This window comes from Mastigoproctus giganteus, chromosome 2, assembly GCF_048544385.1.
Source record: "Mastigoproctus giganteus isolate SK-2022 chromosome 2, ASM4854438v1, whole genome shotgun sequence".
NCBI classification, from domain to species: Eukaryota; Metazoa; Arthropoda; class Arachnida; order Uropygi; family Thelyphonidae; genus Mastigoproctus; species Mastigoproctus giganteus.
Genome location: NC_143576.1, coordinates 56,075,333 through 56,100,284, shown reverse-complemented (window position 1 = coordinate 56,100,284; position 24,952 = coordinate 56,075,333). Strand labels below are relative to the sequence as shown.

The following is a 24,952-nucleotide window of genomic DNA, read 5'->3' as shown; positions in this document are numbered from 1 at the left end:
AAAATATAGCTTTCTATTACTTATAATTCAGTGTTTTGAAAATATTGCGACTGTTTTACTTTGTAGTTTCAATCTTTGAAGCTGTAGTAATTCAATCTCTCTTCTTGCCTTTTAAAAATGTCACTTTCATTAGCAAGTAGAAATAGTCAGAACAGTAGTGTTTTGTTTTTGTTTTTTTTTGTTTTTCTTAATTCATAAAATATAAATTAAAATTAAAAATCATCAATAGTATTCATTTTTAAATCCAGAGAAGCCCAGAAGTTGGTCACATACTGAACAATCCTGATGTGCTACGGCAGACAATGGAAATTATAAGAAATCCTGCAATGCTTCAAGAATTGATGAGAACTCAGGACAGAGCTCTGAGTAACTTGGAGGTAAGTAAAGGTTAAATGAATCTTGCTTTAACCTCCCAAGTATTCTTCAATTATTTCCTGTTTTTAGAGTATAAAAAAATGGTAACCAGATAAATGCACACATGAAAAAAGCCCACACAAAAATTCCGCACAGAAAAATACCCACACGGATAAATGCAACTCAAGTTTAACAATGACAAAGTACTGCATATGGGTAGAAGTAACCCCAGAGGAACGTACCAACTGTGTGGTACTACACCTAGGGTGGTAGAAAATTAAAAAGACCTGGGAGTAATTTTGTAGTCAGATATGAAGTTTTCTGAGCAATGCAAACAGGCTGCAAGAGCAGGTCATGGAGTTTTGTCAATGATATACAGGAATTTTGCTAGCAGGGAAAAGGAGGTGATTGACCCTCTGTATAAGGCAATGGTAAGACCATACCTTGAGTACTCGTACAGGTCTGGAGGCCTCATTTTAGGAAGGATGTAGATTTGCTTGAGCATGCACAGAGAAGGGCAAAAAGATTGGTGAAGGGAATGAAGGAATCCTCTTACCAAGAGAGGCTTAAGTTCTGCAAATTGCAGCGGCTGCAGACTAGGCACCTGCGAGGTGATCTGATTGAGGTGTATAAGGCCTTGAATGGGAGCACGCTGAATTCTGATGGGATTCTTCCACTTGTTCAGGTTACGAACCTAAGGGGGCATAAATTCAAATTGAGGAAAGACAGCTGTAGAATAGATGTGTGGGAATTTGCCTTTAACCAGCAGGTGTTTAATTGCTGGAACAAACTTCCATCTGTCATTGTGGAAGTTGATAGGTTAAATAAATTTAAGAAGGAACTGGACAAACATTTAGAGGGAATGGTTGTGCGAATTTTTTTTTTTTTTTTTTTGGCTGATGTTACGTATTCTCATGCGCTTGCTTTCTTGCATCACATGCCATGATTACTATTACATAGAAAAATTCTCACACAGAAGAATGCTCATATTATTTTTGGTTTACAAAAAACAAATTATTTCATATTTCAAAATGCAGCAAAATGTTGAATTTATATATTTTATTTCTGCTTCTATATGATGTATTTTAATATAACATTTGATATAAAACTTTTGATTTTAATATAAAAAATAATTGGATGTAAATGTTTGTAAGAGAAATTACAGGAAATAAAATGCTCTGATTTTATTGCAACTAAAGCCTTTTATTTTATTTATAAAAATAAATTATTTTTTTCTCCATCTTACAAAGTGACCAGTCAGCAGTTTTTGGTTTCTTATCAACAAACAACTAATTCAGTGATTTATTTATTTTTCAAGGATTTGAATAGAATTTTCATTACTGTAAGTTAGCCAAACTCTGCAAGTATTTCAATCTTCTACCTGCTCATATTCCTGCACAAAAGTGGCAACCAAGTCATGCAGTGCATCATATCTTCTCTTTTTCACTTCTCGACGACCTGCCTGTGCATTAGCCAGTCTCAATCTGTGGCAAGCCAGGTCCCTCTTCAGTCCATTAAACAAAAACCACACGTTAGGATGACTGAAGTGGAATAGGGAATTAAGTGCATTGTGAAATCCCTCACAGCAGTTTGTAGTTTTAGGCGACCGTTCAAGAGCTGCATCATGACGATTCCATATTCTTATTGGAAACTGGGGATCTCTACCTACTGCACCCTCAATGTATATGGAAAAGAAATATGTGAGCACCTCATTATAGCTATCTTCGTCTGGAAATGTGGCGGCAAGCTCATCAAAGACACACCTTGCATCATGGGCTGGAACAAAGGTTAATGCAGTAAAAGATTTCAGATTGAGTTTTATATTTATTATCAGTTTCAAATTCAGTTTTCAAGCCAACATTGCTGAGTTTCCTGATGAGACTCTGACACAGATGGAAATAGCACCCTTTGACCTCAGCGTGTGGAAAGGTAATCCTCACTGCATTCATGCAAGCCCTTCTCAAAATCCACTAAAACCTTTTGAAGCACCAGATTTGGAACCAACAGCTTCATGATTTCAAACATTCTATTATAAGTATCCAAGTTCTTTTTCTGTAACAAAATGTAAATACATGGTGGATATGAGTTACCTACCTTGGCAATGCCACATATACAGTTGGTAAAGCATGTTCGGAACTTTATGAAAGGTGCCATCTCCATAAATTGTATCTTTGTTCAATTTAACCAAGAGTTCTTTAACACCTAAAACCTGAATTCTATCTGGATCATCCATACCTGAATCATGAATTATCAGTTGACGGTACTTCTCAGTAAAGTAAAAATTTGTTGTTGTTGGATTAGGCAAATGACCGTCTTTTCTGTGATTGAGAAGATTTCTCGCAAGGGTTGATTGTTTGGGCATATGGGCCAGTGCATATTTACTCAACTCTGACAACACATTCCCCATCACATTGCGAGGAGTAGAACTAACTACTCTCATGTATTGCCTCATTTTGCTTTTAGTAACATTGGCTTCTGCTTTTTGAGGACAGGAATCATGACAGTTGGTTGTTGTACTATGTTGCCATCTTTTGTCTTCATAACTGAATCACAATTGAGGGTGCAGCAGGTAGAGATCCCCAGTTTCCAATAAGAATATGGAATCATCATGTTGCAGCTCTTGAACGGTTTGTGACGTGAGGAGTCTCTTATGAGCTTGCCGCCACATTTCCAAACGAAGATAGCTATAATGAAGTGCTCACGTATTTCCCTTTCCACATACATTGAGGGTGCAGCAGGTAGAGATCCCCAGTTTCCAATAAGAATATGGATCATCATGACCCAGTTCTTGAATGGTCACCTAAAAACTACAAACTGCTGTGAGAGATTTCACAATGCACTTAATTCCCTATTCCACTGCAGTCATCCCAGCATGGGGTTTTTCTTTGATGGGCTGAAGAGGGACCTGGCTTGCCACAGAATGATACTGGCTAATGCACAGGCAGGTCCATCTAGAGGTGAAAAAGAGAAGATATGAAGTGCTGCATGACTTGGTTGCCACTTTTGTGTAGGAACATGAGCAGGTAGAAGACAAACTGAAATATTTGCAGTAATTGGCTAACTTACAGTAATGAAAATTCTATTCAAATCCTTGACAAATAAATAAATCACTGAAATATGTCTGAATTAGTTGTTTGTTGATAAAAAAAAAACCAAAACGTTTTGCCTGTTCACTTTGTAAGACAGTGAAAAAATTATTTATTGTTGTAAATAAAATAGAAGGCTTTAGTTGCAATGAACCCAGAGCATTTTATTTCCGGGAATTTCCCTTACAAACATATATATCCAAATATTCTACTTTATATTAAAATCAAAAGTTATATTAAAATACATCATATAGAAGTAGAAATAAAATATATAAATTCAACATTTTGTTGCATTTTGAAATATGAAATAATCTGTCTTTTGTAAACTAAAAATAATGAGAGCATTTATGACAGTGGGGTTTTTTCTGTGCGGAATTTTCATGTGGCCTTTTTTCATGTGGGTTTCTGTCAGGGAACCAAAAAAAAATAATACCAACGATAATTCCAATACTACTGTTAAAGACAGGATCCTATAATGGTTATGTTATTTTCATTACAAGACTCTTCTGCTGCATTCTAATAACCAGTACTTTTCAGAAATTCCTCTATCCTGATTAGTAGTATGGCGCACAATACCCATGCACTGACCAGGCTAGCCAGGTGGGTAAAGTGCCTGCCTGGCAACCTAAAGGTCTCGGGTTCGAATTCCGCCTTGGGCTTGGATCAGAGTAAGCAAAAACTTTGGGAGGTGCATTATGGCCACAGAAGCTGATGCGCCAAAAACTAACAAAAAAAAAAAAAAAAAAAAAAAATACCCATGCAGTCATTTTATTCTCATTGGCCTGATAGGCACCCTACCATAACAACCCAGTAATGAACATAAGCCATACTACATGTTTACTGCCAAAAGATTTTCCACATATTGCAATGTACTATGCCCAACTATATGACCGTGTCCTTTAATAACAGTATTAACAATTTTATTGCTTCACTGGGAATGTGATTATATACCTTTGGTACAAGCCCTTTAGTGCTTAGTGCAAGGCCTTTAGCATGCCCATGTGTGATGGGATAGAATCTCTGATTTCCAACACTTTTTTTTTTTTTTTTTGCATTAATCTTGGAAAAAGGTAGTAATCTTGAAATGATTTTGTCATACTTACTAATGTAAAGCAGAAAACTAATACTTCACTTTGAGAAGTATTGTGTACTGGAAAACAGCAATTTTATTGTTTTGCTGGAAATCATATTATAAGACTTTGGCATAAGCCTTATAATGAATACCTTAAGCATAATCCTAGTTAATTGCTATTTTGCATTGAGTTAAAGAGCTCAAAGTAGTCAGCTATGACTCTGTGATTAATGACAGTTTTAATGCTACTAATTGAATCTCAGTTTTTAAATTTGTGACAAATCTTGGAGTGCCTTGATTTATGGCTTCAAACTATGTGGTGAGGGTGTTATTGATAGTATCCTGAACAGGTGATTCTTATTTAAGCATAGGCTGCATGTTCATAAAAGTTGCTAATTCTTTTTCACTGTTGGCTTTACAGGTTTTAATTTTCTTTAAAGGGAAAGAAGAATTTTTGAAGCCTTGGGTTTTTTTTTTTTTTTTTTTTTTTTTTCCCTCATGTGGAATCGTGTTTTTCCTCACAGGTCACCTTGAACGGAAATGCCAGATATTTGTATTATAAAATACTAGTTATTTTCATTGATCATGAATTTTTGGTGACTGGTGACCTTTTACCAATATTATGTTCTGTTTATTCTTCATTATATCAATTTAACATTTTAGCTAATTTTTTTTTTTTTTTTTTTTTTTGGTTTATGAGATTTTTCCATGCTGCGATTCCTCCTTCAGTATATGTGCAAAGTCTTTTGGATTTATAGTCTCGGAACTATGGTGCTGATGCACACATTCTCCTTTATTATATATATATATATCATGGATCCTAACCACAACAGGCCTTTAGCATTAGCTTTAGTAACGGCATGTGATGCAAGAAAGCAAGCTTATAGAGCATCAGCAAAAAAAAAAAAAAAAAAAAAAAACTTCCCATTTCGTCTATCCATTCTCTCCAAAAGTTTGAATTTATGTCCTTTCAAGTGCTTAGAGGAAGAATCCCATCAGCATTGAGCTTGCACTGTTCAAAACCATATACACCTCAAACAGATCACTTTGCAGGTGCCTAGTCTCCAGATGCTGCAAATTGCAGAACTTAAGCCTTACTTGATAAGAGCACCCCTTTTTTCTCCTCACCAATCTTGTTTCCATTCTCTGTACATGTTCCAGCAGCACTACATCCTTCCTAAAATGAGGCCTCCAGACCTGTACGTAGTACTCAAGGTGTAGCATGACCATTGCCATATACAAGGAATAATCACCTCCTTATCCCTGCTAGCAAAATTCTTGTATATCATTGACAAGACCACATGAACTGATCTGGCAATCTGTTTGTACTGCTCAGAAAACTTCATATCTGAATGCACAATTACCCCTAGGTCTTTTTCCTTTTTCCTCTACACTGAGTGTAGTACTGCACATTTGGTATATTACTCTCGGATCACTGCTACCCATATGCAGTACTTTGCATATGTCAGTGTTAAAATTTCAGTTGCCTCTTCTCAGCCTAACTTTTCTAGATCCTAAATAGAACTCTATATAAAGACTTATAATTAAAATCAAAACACACAAAATGAAGTACAGTTGAAATGAAATACAGTAATGATAACGTATAAATCCAGTAAACCGAGTGGTCAGGAGCGGGAGTGCCATAGCACACTCTCTTGGAGTAGACCGGGATTCAAGCCCCTGACTGCTGAATATGGTCCATCTGCCAACCCGCACTAGACCAGCGTGGCAGATTATGGTCTGTTTTCCCTCAGCATGAATTGTTGAGGAGGCTTGCACGTTACTGGATTTATACGTTATCATTATTTCATTTCACCATGGATCCCAGTACAACAGGCCATTTGTACTTAAAGTACAGTTATTTGTTTCTGGACTGTTCTTCTGATTCTCATTGGGTTGCTTTACTTGTGTTCTATGATCATACTCCTAGAAATTGGAGAAGGTGTGTGTGTGGGGGGGGGGGGGGGTGAAATGCATTGTGTCATTTTATTGAACTTATAAATCTTTGCTCAGATTGAGAGTTTCTTGTAATATGTATTTGAAGGTTGAGTGAAAAGATTTTGTCATATTCCTAGCTCTGGCATTTTTGTTTCAGAGTATTCCTGGTGGTTATAATGCATTACGAAGAATGTATACTGAAGTACAGGAACCTATGTTAAATGCTGCCCAAGAACAGTTTGGAGCAAATCCATTTGCTTCTCTAATAAGCAGTGATGGTAAGTAATTATGAAATTGTTAATTAATTATAAAAATCCAACTCTAAATAAAATTTTTTGAAGAAACTGTGAAAAAAAATAATTTTTATGTGTGAGTCATCTTCAACAAACAAATAATTGGTTATTAGGTTTAGCACATATATTATCTAAAACCATGGATGGCATAAAGTATTTGTATTATTTTGTAATAAAAATAGGTGAACTGGAACCAGGGTGTGTCTGTCAGGAGCAACAATTGATGATGTCATCAACAGATTGTCACATTTAGGAGGACTGGAAGTAGAGATAGAGAGAGAACATGAACATTATTATTCATGTGGGGACTAATGATGCTAATGCACAAACTGGTGATTTGTTGGATGTATATTGTGTCAACAATATACTTGTTCTGTAATTTTACCCAGGCACGATAAGAAGTGCTATATATTCCAAAAGTCTTGTAGATTAACTCATAATGTGAAGTACTCTGCAAAGCTTTTGGGAAAAATTTTTTACTGCCATGGTCCGCACTTGTAGAGAGTGAGAGAGAAGGAATGTATTTTGTTTAAGACAATACATTGAACAAAGGTAGTGCAAACATTTTAAGTATCATTGAGGATACCTAAGGGTTCAGGGGAACTGCTATTTAGGGGGAGATGGGTATAATAAAGATACATATGATATGGGTCAAAGTGACATTTGACCCATATCATATGTATCTTCATTATGCATAATGATACCTCTAAAAGCAAGTAAAGCTCCTGGAGTTGATGGCCAATAATATTGAAGGTACCCAAGAGGAGCTAGAAGAAAACCTGGAAGACAACGGCAGAGATGGATAGATGAAATTCATGAGTTTGTGGGTAGTAAATGGATGGCCATTGCAGAAAACAGAAGGAACTGGAAAGTTCCTAGGGGAGGCCTTCATCCTGCAGTGGATTGAAAATGGCTGGTGATGATGAATATTGAAGGAGGTGGAGAGCGAGTACATTAAAGTTAATTATGAGGGCATCATTAAACTCATTAGAGATTCCTCTGGATTAAAGAAGCCAATGTATTGCCAATAAAAATGGTTCTAAGAATGATGCCAGTAAATACAGACTGGTCAGTCTAACTTCATGGTAGAGAAATCATAGTGACACTGATAAAGAGTGCAATACAGAGTCATTTATATAGAAATTGAATTTTCTGACAGCTACTTAATGGTTTTGTTTTATTTGCAAAATCCTGTTTAACTAACCTGGTCAGCCATTTTGATCTAGTTACTCATGAGTTTTATATAGGAAATAATTTTGACATTATTTGTATTTTAGCAAAGTATTTGACTCATTCCTCATGAGAAGTTACTGTATAAATCTGAAGATCCTGGGATCATAGGTAAAAGTCTAAGGTTGTGACTAATAGTTACTCTTCAGATTCTTTTAATGCAGAGGTTCCCAAACTTCATGCATCCCCCCCCCCCGAAAAGTGTGCTCCATTGAGGCATGCTGCCACTCTTTGGGAACCTCTGGTCTAATGTCAGAAGTATCCTCCCCTCCATCATGGAGGGGACCATTGTTATATTGTTATATTCTTGGACCATTGTTATTTTGTATTTTCAGTAACCAACAAAGAAATAGAGGGCATGATTTTAAATTTTGCAGATGATATAATAATTGAGAGAGTGGTTAATGATTACCAGGCATTGCTCCTTCAAGATGACATGGATAGCCTTCAGGAAAGTAGCAACTGTGTTTTAATGCTGCAAAATGCACTTGCAGAATAGTTAACCCCAAAACAACTTAACACTTGTTGGTGAAAAACTAAAAACAGTAGAGGAAGAAAGGGAATTGGGAGTCGCAATATGAGTGGACATGAAATTCTCTGAGTAAAGTAGACAGGAAGTGAAGACCCATGACCCGTGGTGTCCTGATGATTTATCGAACATTTGCTTGTAGATATAAGGTCATAATCCAACCATGTAAGGCAATTTAAGACTGCACCCAAAAAAATATATCAAGCCACTGTATCTGAGTCCCTACAGAAATTAACTGGTGGCATTTTCATTTATTTATGGCTTACATTACATAAAATTTATGCCAAGGAGAAAAGCAGTTGCTGCTTAAGAACATAAATTATGTAGAAAGGTTAAGACATATGCAGAGTGAGAAGGGATTGATCTGCCAATTGTTTTTCTGTTTATCACTGATGTTTATCACTTCATTAAAAATGATAAACATAATCTTAAAGGACATCTGCTTTTTATGTATACAGGGTGTCTCAAAAATATTGGTACAAACATTTAGGGGGGGGAGGTAACATCTAAAGGAATGTGAATCGCATAGGAACCCATAACCGGAAATGTCACCGTAAGTCGGTACACGGCACTGTTCATCAGTTCGGGAGAGGGAAATTTTATGATTTACTCATTCAAGCAGTAGTTGCCGCACGAAGAGCATGCATCAATATACGAACTGTGAGCTGGCAGACATGCACCTAGTGTATGGATTAGCAGAGCGCCCACACGGTGTGCGCCCCCCATGTGGCACAACATCACTTTGCAATAAAGTGGGCAGGTATGGTTGGTGACTGCTTAGTCGGCCCATACCTGTTACCATCCCACATGAACTCTGCTAAATATCGGATCTTTCTTGAACAAGTTCTACCAAGGTTACTTACGATGTTCCAGCAAATATGAGATGCAACATTTTGTTTCAACATGACTGGGCACCTGCCCATTATGGAAGGTGTGTTCGTGACCATTTGAACAGGCGTTTCGGGCGTCGATGGATTGCCCATGGTGGACCCATTGTCTGGCCCCCCGTGCTCACCTGATTTATCGAGCCTTGATTTCTTTCTGTAGGGGCCCTCAAATCTATCATGTATGAATCACCTGTGGAGACGAAAATGGATCTCGTGGCGAGACTCATCTGCACTGCTGCTACTGTCAAAGAAACTCCAGGTGTGTTTGACCATGTCCGCCAATCCATGTTGCGTCAGTGTCACGCATGCACCGCATCTCATGGTGGAACCTTCGAGCATCTGTTGTAACATCATGAAATGCATCCATCTCATACTCCATTGTTAATATTATGTCAAATAAATGTTTGCCAATAATTATTGTCTTGTGTCATTTCTGCTCCTTGTGCCTCTGCTACTACTTTCCCGTGACGTTTCCAGTTATGGGTTCCTATGCGATTCACATTCCTTTAGATGTTATCTACCTCCCCTAAACATTTGTACCAATATTTTTGAGACACCCTGTATAAACAAAATTTATCTTTTTTTCCTCTGAAACATATAGTTCAATACAACACGTATCATGCAAATAAATAATGCAGATACTGATCAGACCCATTGTTGGTTGCAGTTCTAGGAACACAACTACAGCGAACAATAAGGACTTCCTGTTCTAAGTATTGAGTTACATCAAAAGTATATACAAAAAATATTCTTTGACATAATTTCAAGAAAAAACATGCTTCACTGCATTATATATTTTCTGTTTTGCTGTCTTGGGAAAACCTTCCCCCCCCCTTCCAGTCAATTTTAATTGAATAACATCAAGAAGGCTAATCTGTTATTTATTAAAGAAAACTTGAGGCACAAGTATTACTGTTTTTTGGATTTTACTGGACCCTCACCAGATAGTGAATGACTCTATTAACAATTTCATGCTGAAACTATGCTCAACACTATATCAAAGTAACATCAAGGAATAGCTTTATATATTTATTAAGAGGATACCTAATTTCATCTGATTAACTCATCTTACAAAGTGGCATAGTAGCATAGTGTTTAGGGACGGGTGCCACTGGTGGTTTCCCGCACCTAAACCATTTGTACTCATGTGAAGTAAACAGAACTCTGTAAATGCCAGAAGTGTGAGTAGTATGTTGTTTTGTGTTAGAGTACAGGCAACCTCTGTATAACACAGTACTTCTACAACACTGTTTCGCTCCAACACTGTTTGAGAATTGCGGCAATCCTCACACAACACGGTACTTATATAACATGGTTTGAGAATTATAGGAAATCTCGCATAACACGGCATTTTTGATCTTTTGTGCTGAGAAAACCCTGCTATTATGTTAGATGTAATTTTCAATGTTTTCATTCCTTTTTGTGAATCCCTGTTGTTGACCCAATAGTCATTATTGCTTTCGTGATATTTTTCTAAAACACATTTCTGGGGGTCACTACCATAAAACAGTAAAAACAATGTGCACTTTCCGGTTTATTGGTCTCTTCTGCTAGTAAAATCATTTGTAAACGGGTGGTAAACTTGATCTTCTTGCATTTGCTATAGTGCCGATAGCTGGAATCCTGTGGATTTTCACTTTATTATGGTGAAACGTGTTTCCCCTTCCATGAAATATTCAATCATATAAAAAACATAAATAAATGTTCAGAAACTCATTATTCTGTATCTCACTTGTGCATATTGTTTGTTGCAACTTGTGTGCGCCATGTTCTTTGTTATTAATTGCTTATAACTTTTACTGTTTTAAATTTTACAACAAAAAAGTCAGTGAACAGAAATATCAATTAGTTAGTATGTACATATTACAGTATGTATTAATTGAGCTACGTACGTAAGTGTAAATTTATTTTTATTTTACTAACTGGGAAATTTTCTTCTGATTTTCACGTATCATTTAACTTTGTTAATTATTAATTGGTAAGGTAATGTAATAAAGTTAAATTTGTGCTTGTTATCTAAGAAGGGGTCCACTGTATTTTGTTGGGAGATACCTGGGTTAGGTTCTGTGCTTGTTTGAGACCATAAAAAATTGTGACTTTTAAAGAGAGCAGAAGGTACACGAAATCTAGATGCTGCAGAAGAGATTGTACTTAGCAGCGATGAAGAGGAAGGAGATTAAATGAACGTACATTATCTGACATATAAGTATCACAGTTTGTAAGATAAGACGTTTGTTCAGTTATTACAATTTACGTTACTACTACAGTCTGTCCTCGTATAGCACGATAATTGTGTTCCTAGAAACCCTCGTGCAATATAAACAACAGGCCCTATGGGAAAAGTGGGGTTAGGTGCCGACCACCCAAGATTGAACACACATTTGGAACCAAAACATTACCAAACACAATAAATAATCGGGTAATTTTAATCGTTATAAAATACGTAAGTATTTTATAACGATTAAAATACGTAATAAAAATATAATATATATTTTTTATTATTTATTATATTATAATAAAGTATTTTTAGTATTTTTTAATACTAAAAAAGTATTTTTTACGAATAAAATACGTATTTTATTCGTAAAAAATTTATTATATTAAATAAAATAGTGGTAATAAAATACTTACGTATTTTATAATACGTAAGTCGTAATAAAATGCTTACGTATTTTATTACGACTATTATGTAATAAAATATTGCTAATGCTTTTGCTTCTATCGTAAGCAAACTTGTTTTTTGTTTGATTTTCTATCCAAACAGATGACAGCCGTTCCATCTCTTCCAATTCCTTGTATCTTAATGTAATGGATTTTAATTACACTTTGAGTTGTTCCCACTATGAAAGTTGTTTTTATTTTCTCCGCATTCTTTGTAATTCTCGGCGTTGCCTCATTTAGGTCTATAGCACGTGCAATATCACATGGTCTTTCATTTCGCTCAAAGCGTTTCACAATTTCCTATTTTTTTCTCTATCGACAGAGGCGGACTAGCCATAAGCCTTACCGGGGAAACCCTGGTGGGCCAGAGGCTGATGTGATTTTGGCCATAAACCATAGTATGAGGCCACTATAAATTTTCCCGGGTAAGAATTTTTGATCCAGTCCGCCTCTGTTTATCGATATTGCTTTTTTTTTTCTCTCTCTCTCTCTCTCTCTGAATCTGCAGTGTCTTCGCCAGGACACTACAGATTCAGCTTCATTTTCACACCTTTTAAGTATTTTACTATTTTTAGGGAATAAAGGGCAATTACAAAACGAGGAGGCACGCTTGATACACATAAACAAAGCTGCCCGCGTGTAGCATTAGCATTAGTAGAGGCATTTGATGCAAGAAAGCAAGCTTATGCAGCATCAGCCAAAAAAAAAAAAAAAAAAAAAAAAGTAACATAAATAAATAAAAATAACCACTTCCACTTCACCCCTCTGTTCGTTCGAAATACCTGTCCAGCTGAGCCTTAAACTTATTTAGGCTATCAACTTCCACGACAAGGGATGGAAGTCTGTTCCACCCACCAACCACCCGCTGGCTAAAGGCAAATTTCCGCACATCTATCCTACATCTGTCTTTCCTCAATTTGAATTTATGCCCTCTCAGGTGATTTTTCTGAGCTAGAGGAAGAATCCCATCAGCATTGAGCATGCTCAAACCATTCAAGGCTTTGTACACCTCTATCAGATCACCCCGCTGGTGCCTAGTTTCCAGACACTGTAATTTGCAAAACTTAAGCCTTGCTTCGTAAGAGAACCCCTTTGTCCCATTCACCAATCTAGTTGCCCTTCTCTGTACTCGTTCCAGCAGCTCTACATCCTTCCTGAAATGAGGCCTCCAGGCCTGTATACAGTACTCCAGGTGTGGCCTGACCATTGCCTTATACAAGGGAATAATCACCTCCTTATCCCTGCTAGAAAAATTCCTATATATCATTGACAATACACCATGAGCTACTCTTGCAGCTCGTCTGCACTGCTCAGAGAACTTCATATCTGCCTGCACCACCACCCCCAGGTCCCTTTCATTCTCTACCACTGTCAGTGTAGTACCACAGAGTTGATACGTTGCTCTGGGGTTGCTGTTTCCCATATGTAGTACTTTACACTTGTCAATGTTAAACTTCATTTGCCACCTCGAAGCCCATCTGCTCAACCTTTCCAAATCCTGTTGCAGCAGCATAGTGTCAGTAGTGTCCTTGACAACCCTGCCAACCTTCGTATCGTCTGCAAACTTGGACATTAAGCCTGATATACCATCATCAATATCATTTATAAATACAGAAAACAATAAAGGCCCCAATACTGAACCCTGAGGGACTCCACTAATAACATTAGTCCACGATGAGCAGTGTCCATTGATTACCACTCTCTGTCTTCTCCCCCTCAACCACCCCTTTATCCATAGCAGCAACTTGCCTCCAATGCCACACTGCTCCAATTTGTGCAGCAGTCTTCCATGTGCAACAGTATCAAAAGCCTTTCTAAGATCCAAGTATATAATATCAAAGTTATTCCCTGCATCCAGTTCTTTTGTGACTGCATCATAGTATCCAATCAAATTGGTCAGGCAAGACTTCCCCTTAACAAAACCATGCTGTGTCCTAGCTATAACTGAAGTCTTGTCTAGATGATCCTGCAGTGCTTCTTTCACCAGTGCCTCCATTAATTTTCCGGGAACAGAAGTTAAACTCACAGGTCTATAATTACTTGTGTCAGCCTTTGATCCCCCTTTGTGAATTGGGGTCACATTTGCACATCTCCAGTCAATGGGTACCTCCCCTGAGTCCAAGGAAGCTCTCATAATTATGGCTAAGGGTTTGCTTACCTCCTTTGCTGCCTCCTTTAATATAACTGGATAGATCCCATCCACCCCAGGTGCCTTTCTTGTGTTTATCTTCAACAATTTCTCCTCCACTTTGCTCTCAGTTATTACAAGATTCTCTTGCTTACTGCTAGAGTTGAATACACCTCTGGCATTCCCCTCGCTGAATAACTCCTCATGTGTGAATGTCGATGCAAAATATTCATTTAGTTTGTTAGCTACCCGAGCAGGGTCAACAGTTGACCCATCGATCTCAAGTGGACCAATCTGATTCATCCCCTTCCTTCTAGAGTTTACATAAGTAAAGAACTCTTTGCTGTTTTTCTTCGCATCCCTTGCCAAGGATCTCTCGTAATCTGCCTTCGCCTGCCTAACCTCCTTTGTAACTTGGTTACAGATCAACTTGTATCTATCATAGGCGTCCGTGTCACGTGTTAATTTGTATGTATCCCATGCATTTTTCTTCTCTGCCATATGCCTCATTAGTTCATCTGACAACCATTTAGGCCTAAACCTTGAACAAAATTTCTTAGTTGGTATGTAAAGCCTAGTAGCTTCCACGATAAGTTCTTTGAATGCTTCCCATTTTGAATTTGCTGTTGGCAATATCATCAGTTGATCCCACTGTATAGAATTTAAATACTGTCTCAGTCCATTGTAGTCGCCTTTACGAAAGCAATACCCCTTCCCTTTACCCCTAATGGTAGTTACCTCTTTGAGTAACTCCCACTTCAGCACACTGTGATCACTGCCACCAAGTGGTTCATTTATCTGCAGATTCTTAATGCATGAAGAATCACTACTGATAATCAAATCAAGAGTATTACTCCCTCTAGTTGCCTCCCGAACATGCTGATGTAGAAAACAGTCATCCAATAAATCCACAAAAGCCTTGCTACTGTGTGAGTGACCAGCCCCCAAATTCCAGTCAATATCTGGGAAATTAAAATCCCCCATTATAAGACTCTCTGATTTACTGGCCCACTCTATTTCTCCGAACAGTTTCTTATTATACTCATCAGAGTCATTAGGCCTATAGCACACTCCTACTCTCAATTTTGATCTCCCAATGCTTATGTCACACCAAACTGACTCGACACTGCACTGTCCAGCGATGTCGACTGGCTTCACTTCCTTGGATTTTATGTGTTTTTTAACTAATAGCATAACCCCTCCTCCCTTCCTATCCTGTCTATCCTTTCTGTAGACATTGTACTCCCCAAATTCCAGTTCTGCATTTCTTATATCTGTGTGACACCACGTCTCTGAAATCCCCACAATATCTGCCTTTGATGTTTTGAGCAATACCTCAAATTCATCAAATTTATTTACTAAACTCCTAGCATTGGTGTACACACAAGTATACATGCACCTGTTCTTTTTCTTAGCTACCCTAACACAACCCATGTGTTTACTTGTACCCCAATGATTCCCAGCAGTCTCTGAAATATCCTGCATCTTATTTTCCAGGCTGCGGCTCATTCCAATAGAAGCAGTGCAAGAATCACTTTCACCTCTGCCAGTGGCTACTGTTAATCTATTTGTCCTTGTATCCCCCCAATCTAGCAGTTTTCCGACCCACCTAACATTGCCTCGATAGCATCAGCAAACATTCTTGCACCCTTTCTATTTAAGTGTATCCCATCCCTGTAGAAGCAGTCTCTCCTGTTAACAAGTACAGACCAGGCTGAAAAAAATTCTACCCCTTGAGCCCTGCACAATCTTTCCAGGGCCGAATTGATTGACAGGGCTCTCATCATATACTCCCTCCTATCGTGTCTGGGCAGAATTGCAGACACTTTCAATTTCAACCCTAATTCACGGCTTTTTTTCATCAGTGACCTGTACTTGTCAAGTAATTCCGCCGGTCTCCTACTCTTAATGTCATTAGTGCCAACGTGTACAACTATATCACCTTTTGTGCCCTTAAAAGATGATATCCGCTCTACAACGTCATCAACTTTTGCCCCTGGCAGACATACCCTGGTCCTATTCCACCTATCCTTTTTACAAAGCATGTTTCCCGTTTCCCTGACAATAGAGTCACCAACAACTACTAGTTCCTTTGGGTGTAGTAACTGAATAAACACCGTAAAGGCCGAGATACACTATTAACACCCCACATTTTACTAAAGCACATTTCTGGGGGTTACTACCATAAAACAATAAAAACAATTTCCACTTTCGTTTCTGCTAGTGGAATCTGTTATAAACTGGTAGTAAACTCGATCTAATTGCGTTTGCGATTATATCTATAGCTGGAATTGTGTTGGTTTTTACGTTATTATGGTGAAATGTGTTTCCCCTTCACTGATATAAAACACATAAATACATTTTCAGAATCTTCCCTTCATTCCCATCGTGTTGCGTTCGGTTGGGGTGATTCCGCGTTTGACTGCCATTTCTTGTAAACACAAAGGCGAATCGTGCATAAGCGAATTCGGTTCGTGTTATATAAGATATCGTTCCCCTATTTATAAATTGTGTATGATCGAATTCGTGTAATATAAACATGTGTTATACGAGGACCGACTGTATTATAAAAATAAAGTTAAAATATTAAGTTATCACTACTTTAAAAATTAAGTTTCTGATAGTTATAAAAAAATGGTGTATTTTTGTTAGCTTTTGGAATGTAACCCACCCTTTTTGTACTGGTTCTTAGTCCCGTATAACATGGTTTCACATTACACAAGATTTTGTAGGAACCAAACTCTATGTTATACGAGGGTTATCTGTAGTGTTATGTTCTGTTGTTCTTCTGGAATTTGGTCACAGGCCCCTAGTGGGGACTCATCTTACAGTATACACAAGTACTATTGATATAAGCAATGTTTGAAGATGGCTTGTACGTTTTAAAGGAGGTGAGTCACTGACATTCATGACCAGCCAAGAACAGACCAAAGTGCATGCATTTAAGAAAACACTAATTAATTCAGGAGAAATAATTCAAAAGACAGAATAATAACCACATATGCACTGAGTGCATATGTAGTTATGCACTCAGTGGTAAAAATTAAACTTTGTACATAAAATTATCCAGAATATTAATTTGTCCTTATTTTAACTTTACTGTCCAACACAAATAAGATTGTCAAAAATCAAATCAGTTTAGAAAAAAAAATTTAAATAAAACCTGTTGTTACTTGTTTTCGATACAGTAATATCTACATCTGTTTATGTATCACTTGATTTGGCTTGATCAAATTCTGTATCTCAATAACACAGAAATTCTTCAGTTTTGGCTTCTGTAAGCCATCCCAGTCAGACACAACTGAGGTCAATAGATGTGTTCTTCTCTGATTTTCAAAGCTAAAAGAGAAGAAAAAAACACTGCATTATGATTTTTCCAACTGATGTAGTCAATCCCAGCCCTCTCTACACCTGTATGATAAATATCTTTCATTGTTGTAAATTATGCATAATTAACTATTTAATGAAATTCGAGGGCTACACAAGGCAAATTCCTTCAACTAAATAATTTAATTTGTATAACTTAAAAAAAAAAGTTGGTTTAAATTCTGATATCTAAAAAAATTTCTCTTTTTAATAAAATGTAAAAACTGAAATAAAATTTAAAAAAAACTGCTTTATTTCACATGCTAAAATGAATCAGTTTTGAGCTTTCCCTTTTTATTAAAGTATTACATGTAACTTTTTGATTACAATCTTTTCTTTTCTTTTTTTATTTATATTCCATTCTTACTGGAATTTTAATCAAACTCTTTTTTTTTAGTTTATTTCTTGAAAACATACCCAAGAGGTCACTGTTTGCTTTGTATTTAGTTTGAGGAATTTGCTGTGGTGTAACCTTCAAATGTCATTAAATGAATTAGTAAAGCTTAATTTATCTGATGAGAAAACCCATTTTAATTGCTTTGTAATTGTCTGGTATTCATGAAAATTAGATTTTTTTTTTTTTTTTTTTAATATGAACCCTCTAGGATTTTTGAATAGGAATTCTCTATATGCTTTTTAAATGTCCAGTATGTGTGAAAATTAATTAGGCTTTTTTTATATATATATGATATGTCTAAGATGTTAAATCCTTCATTTCTCAAATGTCCCTTTCCTAACTGAATCAAAGTAAAAGGCTAGAATAGCTGGATAAGCACACTTAAGCCATTAAACTAAGTTATTCTATCCATAAATAAGGTATGGTACTGTGTCTTTTATTTTTCGGTACCACCCTGAAAGAATTCAGTGTTGCAAAATTGAAAATATGCTCTTATCCTTTTCTTCGCTGTTGAATACCTTTTCTGGCTGCAACAGTCATTGAGCATACACTCTTCACTATAGATTCACTTATGGCTGAAGGAAGCAGCACTGGCAATAAAAGCTACCTGCTCTCTGGAACATTAGCTAAGTGCCATGGAGAAAATGGCTACTCTCTTACAAACAGCCTCTTGCCTCTTCAAAAGATGAACTAACTTTGAAATTCTGTATCAGAATTCTTTATTTTGAATTTTACATACACTGCAACCTATGAAAAAGATTCAAGATTTGAATATAATACCAGAATTATTAAACTACTGTCAGTAGATTTAGTAAATTCCATCATAAATTCTCAGTTAGTATTACATCCAACTCGTGAATCTTTATTTGATATAATTGCAGAGTTTGCATTGTATGTAAAATTAGTGTTCAGAGAAGTCAATTACAGAGTGTTTTCTACAGAAAACATTAAAATATTATGTTATATGCTACTTAGAAAGTTTTTATTAAAATTGAATAAGAAAAAAACTTCTCTTGGTGTGAATACCATCAAAATATAGTTTTGTCAGAGAATTGAAAAGTAATTTAAATTACAGAAGAAAAAAAGCCTATTCAAAGAATAAGAGATGGATATAATCTGTTCTCCAAAAATATTAAAAGTATTTTTTTTTTATATATATTTTTTTTTTTCTTAGCCTTCTGCTGAAGTGTAAAAGAATTAAAACATAAACAATGGGCTTATAACCAGAGATTGACTGCAGAGTTCAATTGTGATATTTTGATTTCAGTGAAATTGCTAAATTGAGTAATTTTTCTTCTTTGTTTCTAGATGGAAGTAGCAGTTCTCCACAACAGGGTACAGAAAACAGGGAACCATTGCCTAATCCATGGGCTTCCCATACAGCCACAACTGCTACTACCACCTCCGATAGAAATGGCTCCTCTACAACTACAACATCTCCATTAAACACAATGGCAAGTTCTTTAAGAAGCAGTATGCTTAATTCACCTGGAATGCAGAGCTTAATGCAACAGCTCAGTGATAATCCTCAGCTGATGCAAAATATGTTGGGTGCACCTTACATGCAACCAATGCTTCAGTCATTAGTTTCAAATCCAGATATGGCTTCTCAGGTAGACTTTTTGGTGTCTTTACTTTAATAATTAGTATCTTTAATATGAAAGTAGGTAACTAACCAGTGTTAATTCACAAAAATATTTCTTGAGTACAAGAGAGCGTATTTCAATTCCTGAAGAATGGATAGCTGATCCATATGCCTGTAGCCCTCTCCACTTCATCATGCAGTTTCTCTGTTAAATTGACTTCTTGGGGCTGTGTAGACCAACAAAGTAGAAAGAAGTTACTGTTTTGCGCATCTGGAACTACTCTTCAATTAAAATTTATATACTGGAACCACACCCACATATAATGTAGTTACATTATGCTGGAAGTAGTCATTACCAGCACACTTGTCCCGTTGAATATCAGTGGTCCTAGTATGTCTCAACAAAACATGTCCTCACCAGACCTTTATATTTTTATAAATCTTGATAGGTCCACCTGACGTAGCCAAGTGGTCAGGAGTGCAAGTGCAGTAGCACACGCTCTTTGAGTGGACTGGGGTTGGAGCCCGTGACTGCTAAATACAATTAACATTTGTATTGATTGATTTATTGTGAACTCCACTGACCTGGTGGTTGTGCCGGAATATAAACAAGAAATTTTTTTTTTTTTTCATACTCTGTTCTGCAGTCTGCATGGTACATTTAAAACTAGTTTCATAAATTTTATATTGCCTTTACAAATAAATGTTAATGTGTTGGACTAGGAGAATCGGTTGAAAAATAAGCATCCTATATCAAAAATAAAGGTAATCCCTGTTGATTTCATAATATAATAGAATATAGCAATTATCGAGCACTTAATAGCTCTCTACCAAATTTAAAACTAGGAATCATTAAATCAATTTCTATCTCTCTCTCTCTCTCTCTCCCCCTCCCTCTCCCACCCTCCCTCCCTTCCCCATGCAGTTTTAGTGATGCTTGGCTCATGGCAGATATTTATTCAGTTACTTACAAATGGTAATGGTGTCTGGTGGAATCCTCAGCTGCTATTTCTTGGGAGTGGACAGTTTTGCATTGGGATACTTGGGATATCTTGAATTATGATGATACCACAGGCACTGCTAATGGGCAGTCTGCTCCATATTTTAGACTTGAAAACAATATCCAGAGGATTTTGAAATATCATCAGAATTGGCTTCTGAATGGTTCAGTTATTGGAATATTTTCTTTCCAGCTTGTTTCAGTAAATTCAGTTATTTTTTGTTTTAAAAATTTGTGAAGTGTAGTGTTGTTTAATCTCTTATTACAATACAAAATTTAAATTTCTTTCTTTTGCTCTGAAATTTCCTCATGTTTCATTAAATAAGAAGGTTTTTGATGACTTTAATATCTCAGCACATCTTGAAGACTTATAGTTAATACTGATATTTTATGCATAAACAACTATTTATTTATGCTCACTTAAGGCCATGCCATAAAATTCAGGAATTGAAAAAACTAATATTATAATTACATTATGGCAATGCATAAAGTTATAAATTTTGTATTGAATTATCAAAAATCAATTACTTAAAGCTCCAGAACTTAGTTGTACTTACCTCATTTCATATGTAATATGGATGCCGTGATCAGTTATTTTTAATTAAATTAAAAATTTTAATGAAATTAAAAAAAAAACTTTTTGTATTCATGTTGAACGTATAATTATTATTTTCGAAGATTATTTTTAACAGGTTTCCATATAATTAATGTTTTTTTTATTTTTGAATTGTTGCTGGTGCTTTTGAAAGTTGAAATTCGGTGAAATTTCAGTTTTAATCCAGCTTTATTTAGTTTTAATAAGGTATTTATTTTTGTTTGTGCTCTTCTATTGTGTATAACCTTGTGTGTAAAAGTGCATTTATATATATATATATATATAATACAGGATGTCTCGAAAATATTGGTACAAACGTTTAGGAGAGGTAGGTAACGTCTAAAGGAATGTGAATCGCATAGGAACCCATAACCGGAAACGTCACTGGAAAGTAGTAGCAGAGGCACAAGAAGCAGAAATGACACAAGACAGTAATTAGCGGCAAACATTTATTTCACATAATATTAACAATGGAGTACGAGATGGATGCATTTCATGATGTTACAACAGATGCTCGATCCACCATGAGAAGCGATGCGTGAGTGACACCGATGCAGCATGGATTGGCGGACATGGTCAAACACACCTGGAGTTTCTTTGACAGCAGCAGCGCAGACGAGTCTTGCCACGAGATCCATTTCCGTCTCCACAGGCAATTCATACACGATAGATTTGAGGGCCCCCAACAGAAAGAAATCAAGGCTCGATAAATCAGGTGAACATAGGTGCCAGGCAACGAGTCCACCATGGCCAATCCATCGACGCCCAAAACCTCTGTTCAAATGGTCACGAACACACCTTCCATAATGGGCAGGTGCCCCATCATGTTGAAACCAAATGTTGCATCTCACATTTGCTGGAACATCGTCAAGTAACCCTGGTAGAACTTGTTCAAGAAAGATCTGATATTTAGCGGAGTTCATGCGGGATGGTAACAGGTATGGGCCGACTAAGCGGTCACCGACCATACCTGCCCACACATTTATTGCGAAGCGATGTTGTGCCGCATGGGGGCGCACACTGTGTGGGTTGTTGTGAGCCCACACATGAGCATTGTGCTGATTGAATAAGCCTTCCCGAGTGAAATAAGCCTCAGCCGTGAACAAAACATAGGCTGGAAAATTCAAGTCTTGAACACTTTCTTGGAGAAATCACTGCGCAAAAGCCACACATGCAGGATGATCTTGGGTGAGCAGTAACTGAACCCTTTGGAGATGAAAGGGGTGTAAGGAATCGTTGTGCCAGACACACTGTACACTGCAACGAGACACTCCTAAGGCAGAGGAGGCAACGGCACATGTGCTGGTAGTAGGATTATTCTGGAAGGCATTCAACACACTTTCTTCCATGAGAGTTCGTGTCGAACGTGGTCTGCCCGCACTACTCCTGTTACCTCTAAATGACCCATAATCACACAAATTTTGATGTACATGTGCAAACAAACCGTGGTCCGGTACATGTCTGTCCTGGAAGCGTTCTCCATAAATTCGTTGAGTAGCTCATCCATTGCCCTCTGCTAATCCATACACTAGGTGCATGTCTGCCAGCTCACAGTTCGTATATCGATGCATGCTCTTCGTGCAGCGGCTACCACGCTGTCTACCGACTTACGGTGACGTTTCCGGTTATGGGTTCCTATGCGATTCACATTCCTTTAGATGTTACCTACCTCCCCTAAACGTTTGTACCGATATTTTTGAGACACCCTGTATATACAGGGTTATTCAAAATGAAGTCCAGGGTTTCAGAATTTTTTTTTGGAAAAGCGCATGTGTCATAATCATTTGTAGCCATCTCGAAAGAACGCATAATATCTCAAGTTTCGTTCCCACGCTCATGGTGTTCGGTATGCTGCACGGCTAACCACCAGATGGCATTGGATGCATACCGCCGTGCAGTCGTTCGTTTCCCTGTGATGCCAGTTCTACCCTGTTGCGACATGGCTTCGGAATGTAATGAGAAAGCTTTTACTGTGTTGGAGTTTCATGTAAGTAAATCTGTTACCGTTGTGCAGTGCCACTTTGCTGTCAGGGAAAGTGAATAAACAGAATGTGCGATTTCACTAAAGGCTCTCATATTGAACATTTATGAGGTATGTAAAAAAAACTTCATTATTATACTTGCATTCTGGAAATATTTCTTTCTTCCTATGTCTGCTCATGTGTGTACAGGAATTGTTTGAAACCCCGGCCTTCATTTTGAATAACCCTGTATATATATTATTTACATAGTAAATAATATATATATATATATATATATTTATTTTATTATTTTTTTTTTCTCCTTCTCTCCAGATTATTTACTCTAATCCACTGTTTGCTGGAAATCCAAATCTACAAGCCCAAATGAGAGAAATGATGCCTACAATATTGAATCAAGTAATATTTTGTTTTTATGAATGCTGAGAACTCATATTTTGAGTGGCATGCACTCAAAATATGACTTTTTTTTTTATTTGTAAGCAAATTTCTATATTGAAATATATAATTATATAGGCACTGTTCAAACCAATGAGATTAAATTAATTTTACCTAATTAAAGATTTTAATAGCACATTAAGAGTGGCTTTGTTATCAGTATAAATATTCTTAAAAACGGTAATTAGCCACTCTTATTATTCAAATGCTGTTGATCAGTTACAAGTTGCTAATAACCAATAGCTGCCATATTAAGTTTTTCATTATTACAGATTTAATAAACAGTTTTCACAAATATATGACAGATTTAGAGTTTTCTCTGATTTTTAAAGAAATGAAGTTGGAAGATGATGTTATTGGCACACATATAAAACTGGGAGAGAAGCTTTCTTAGTCTGTAGTAATAGTGATTCATAAACTCATCTTAATACAAAGTTCAAGCCCTTACAAAAATAAAAGTGGGACTGCCTGTTAAAAAGGGGGGGGGGTTCTGAAGTATACCATACTTAGTTGGGGTACTATTACATTAAATAGCCCTCTTGTATGAAAAGTATAATTTCTATTTATTTGTAAAACAGTGCAAAGGCTGGCTGTTTTTGATGATTATTGTAATCTCACTGGCCTTAAAGCAAAGAGCCCCACATTAATGCCAAGCAACTCAGTGAAGATTTAAATTACAAGTTGAGACATGAACCACAAAATTTTCTGCACACCATTTAGCATATGTCATTTTCAGTTAAATCATCACTTGGTTGTCTGATGCCTTCCTGACCGGGTCTTCACTGCAACCCAGTTGAGAAGCTATAACTGTCAGGCAGCCATCTAAGTGACGATGGAGATGGTAATGAAGGTGGAATGATATACAGATAAATAGCAAAAATACCTCTCATAAAGGAAATACTGCTTATTTATACTGCTTAATGCAGCATCTGGATAGTTTGTTGTAATAGCATTGTAACTTGAGTTGTCAATAATTTTGTCAAATCCTACATCAAGGATTTTGTCCTTTTTAATAGGCAGTATAACTTTGCTCATATAAAGATGAATTTATTGATAGCTATTTAACAGATACAGTAGAACCTGGATAAGAAGTTTTTCAAGGGACCGAAAGTTTAGAACTTCTTAAGTGGGAAAACTTCTTAGAAGGTAAAATGGCCTAAGGGTATAAAACACAAATACACAAATAAAAATGAAAAGATAACACATGCATAAGTTAAAGACCATTTTTAAGTACTATTTCAGAATTTATAAATATTTCTGCCTATGGGAGCCATTTTTAACTCAGGATTTCTAATTGCTTAACATTCTGTTCATTAAACTCCTTACCAAATACTCATTACCAAGTTGGAAGGATGAGCTCCTTTGGAGTTCCAACATTTGGAGAGCAACAATCCACTAAGTAATTCAGAACTGG

At 36.6% G+C, this 24,952-nt stretch overlaps 1 protein-coding gene across 1 annotated transcript in view; it reads left to right on the top strand.

The window, feature by feature from the left end:
- The window catches only part of LOC150089312 (ubiquilin-1-like), a 201,958-nt gene that overhangs the window by 121,360 nt on the left and 55,646 nt on the right, over window positions 1–24,952 (top strand). The window contains exons 7-10 of the mRNA XM_090388991.1: window positions 249–377; window positions 6,608–6,728; window positions 19,250–19,554; window positions 23,416–23,499. Of these exons, the coding sequence (XP_090245117.1) occupies window positions 249–377; window positions 6,608–6,728; window positions 19,250–19,554; window positions 23,416–23,499 (639 nt within the window). The remainder of the gene's footprint in view (window positions 1–248; window positions 378–6,607; window positions 6,729–19,249; window positions 19,555–23,415; window positions 23,500–24,952) is intronic.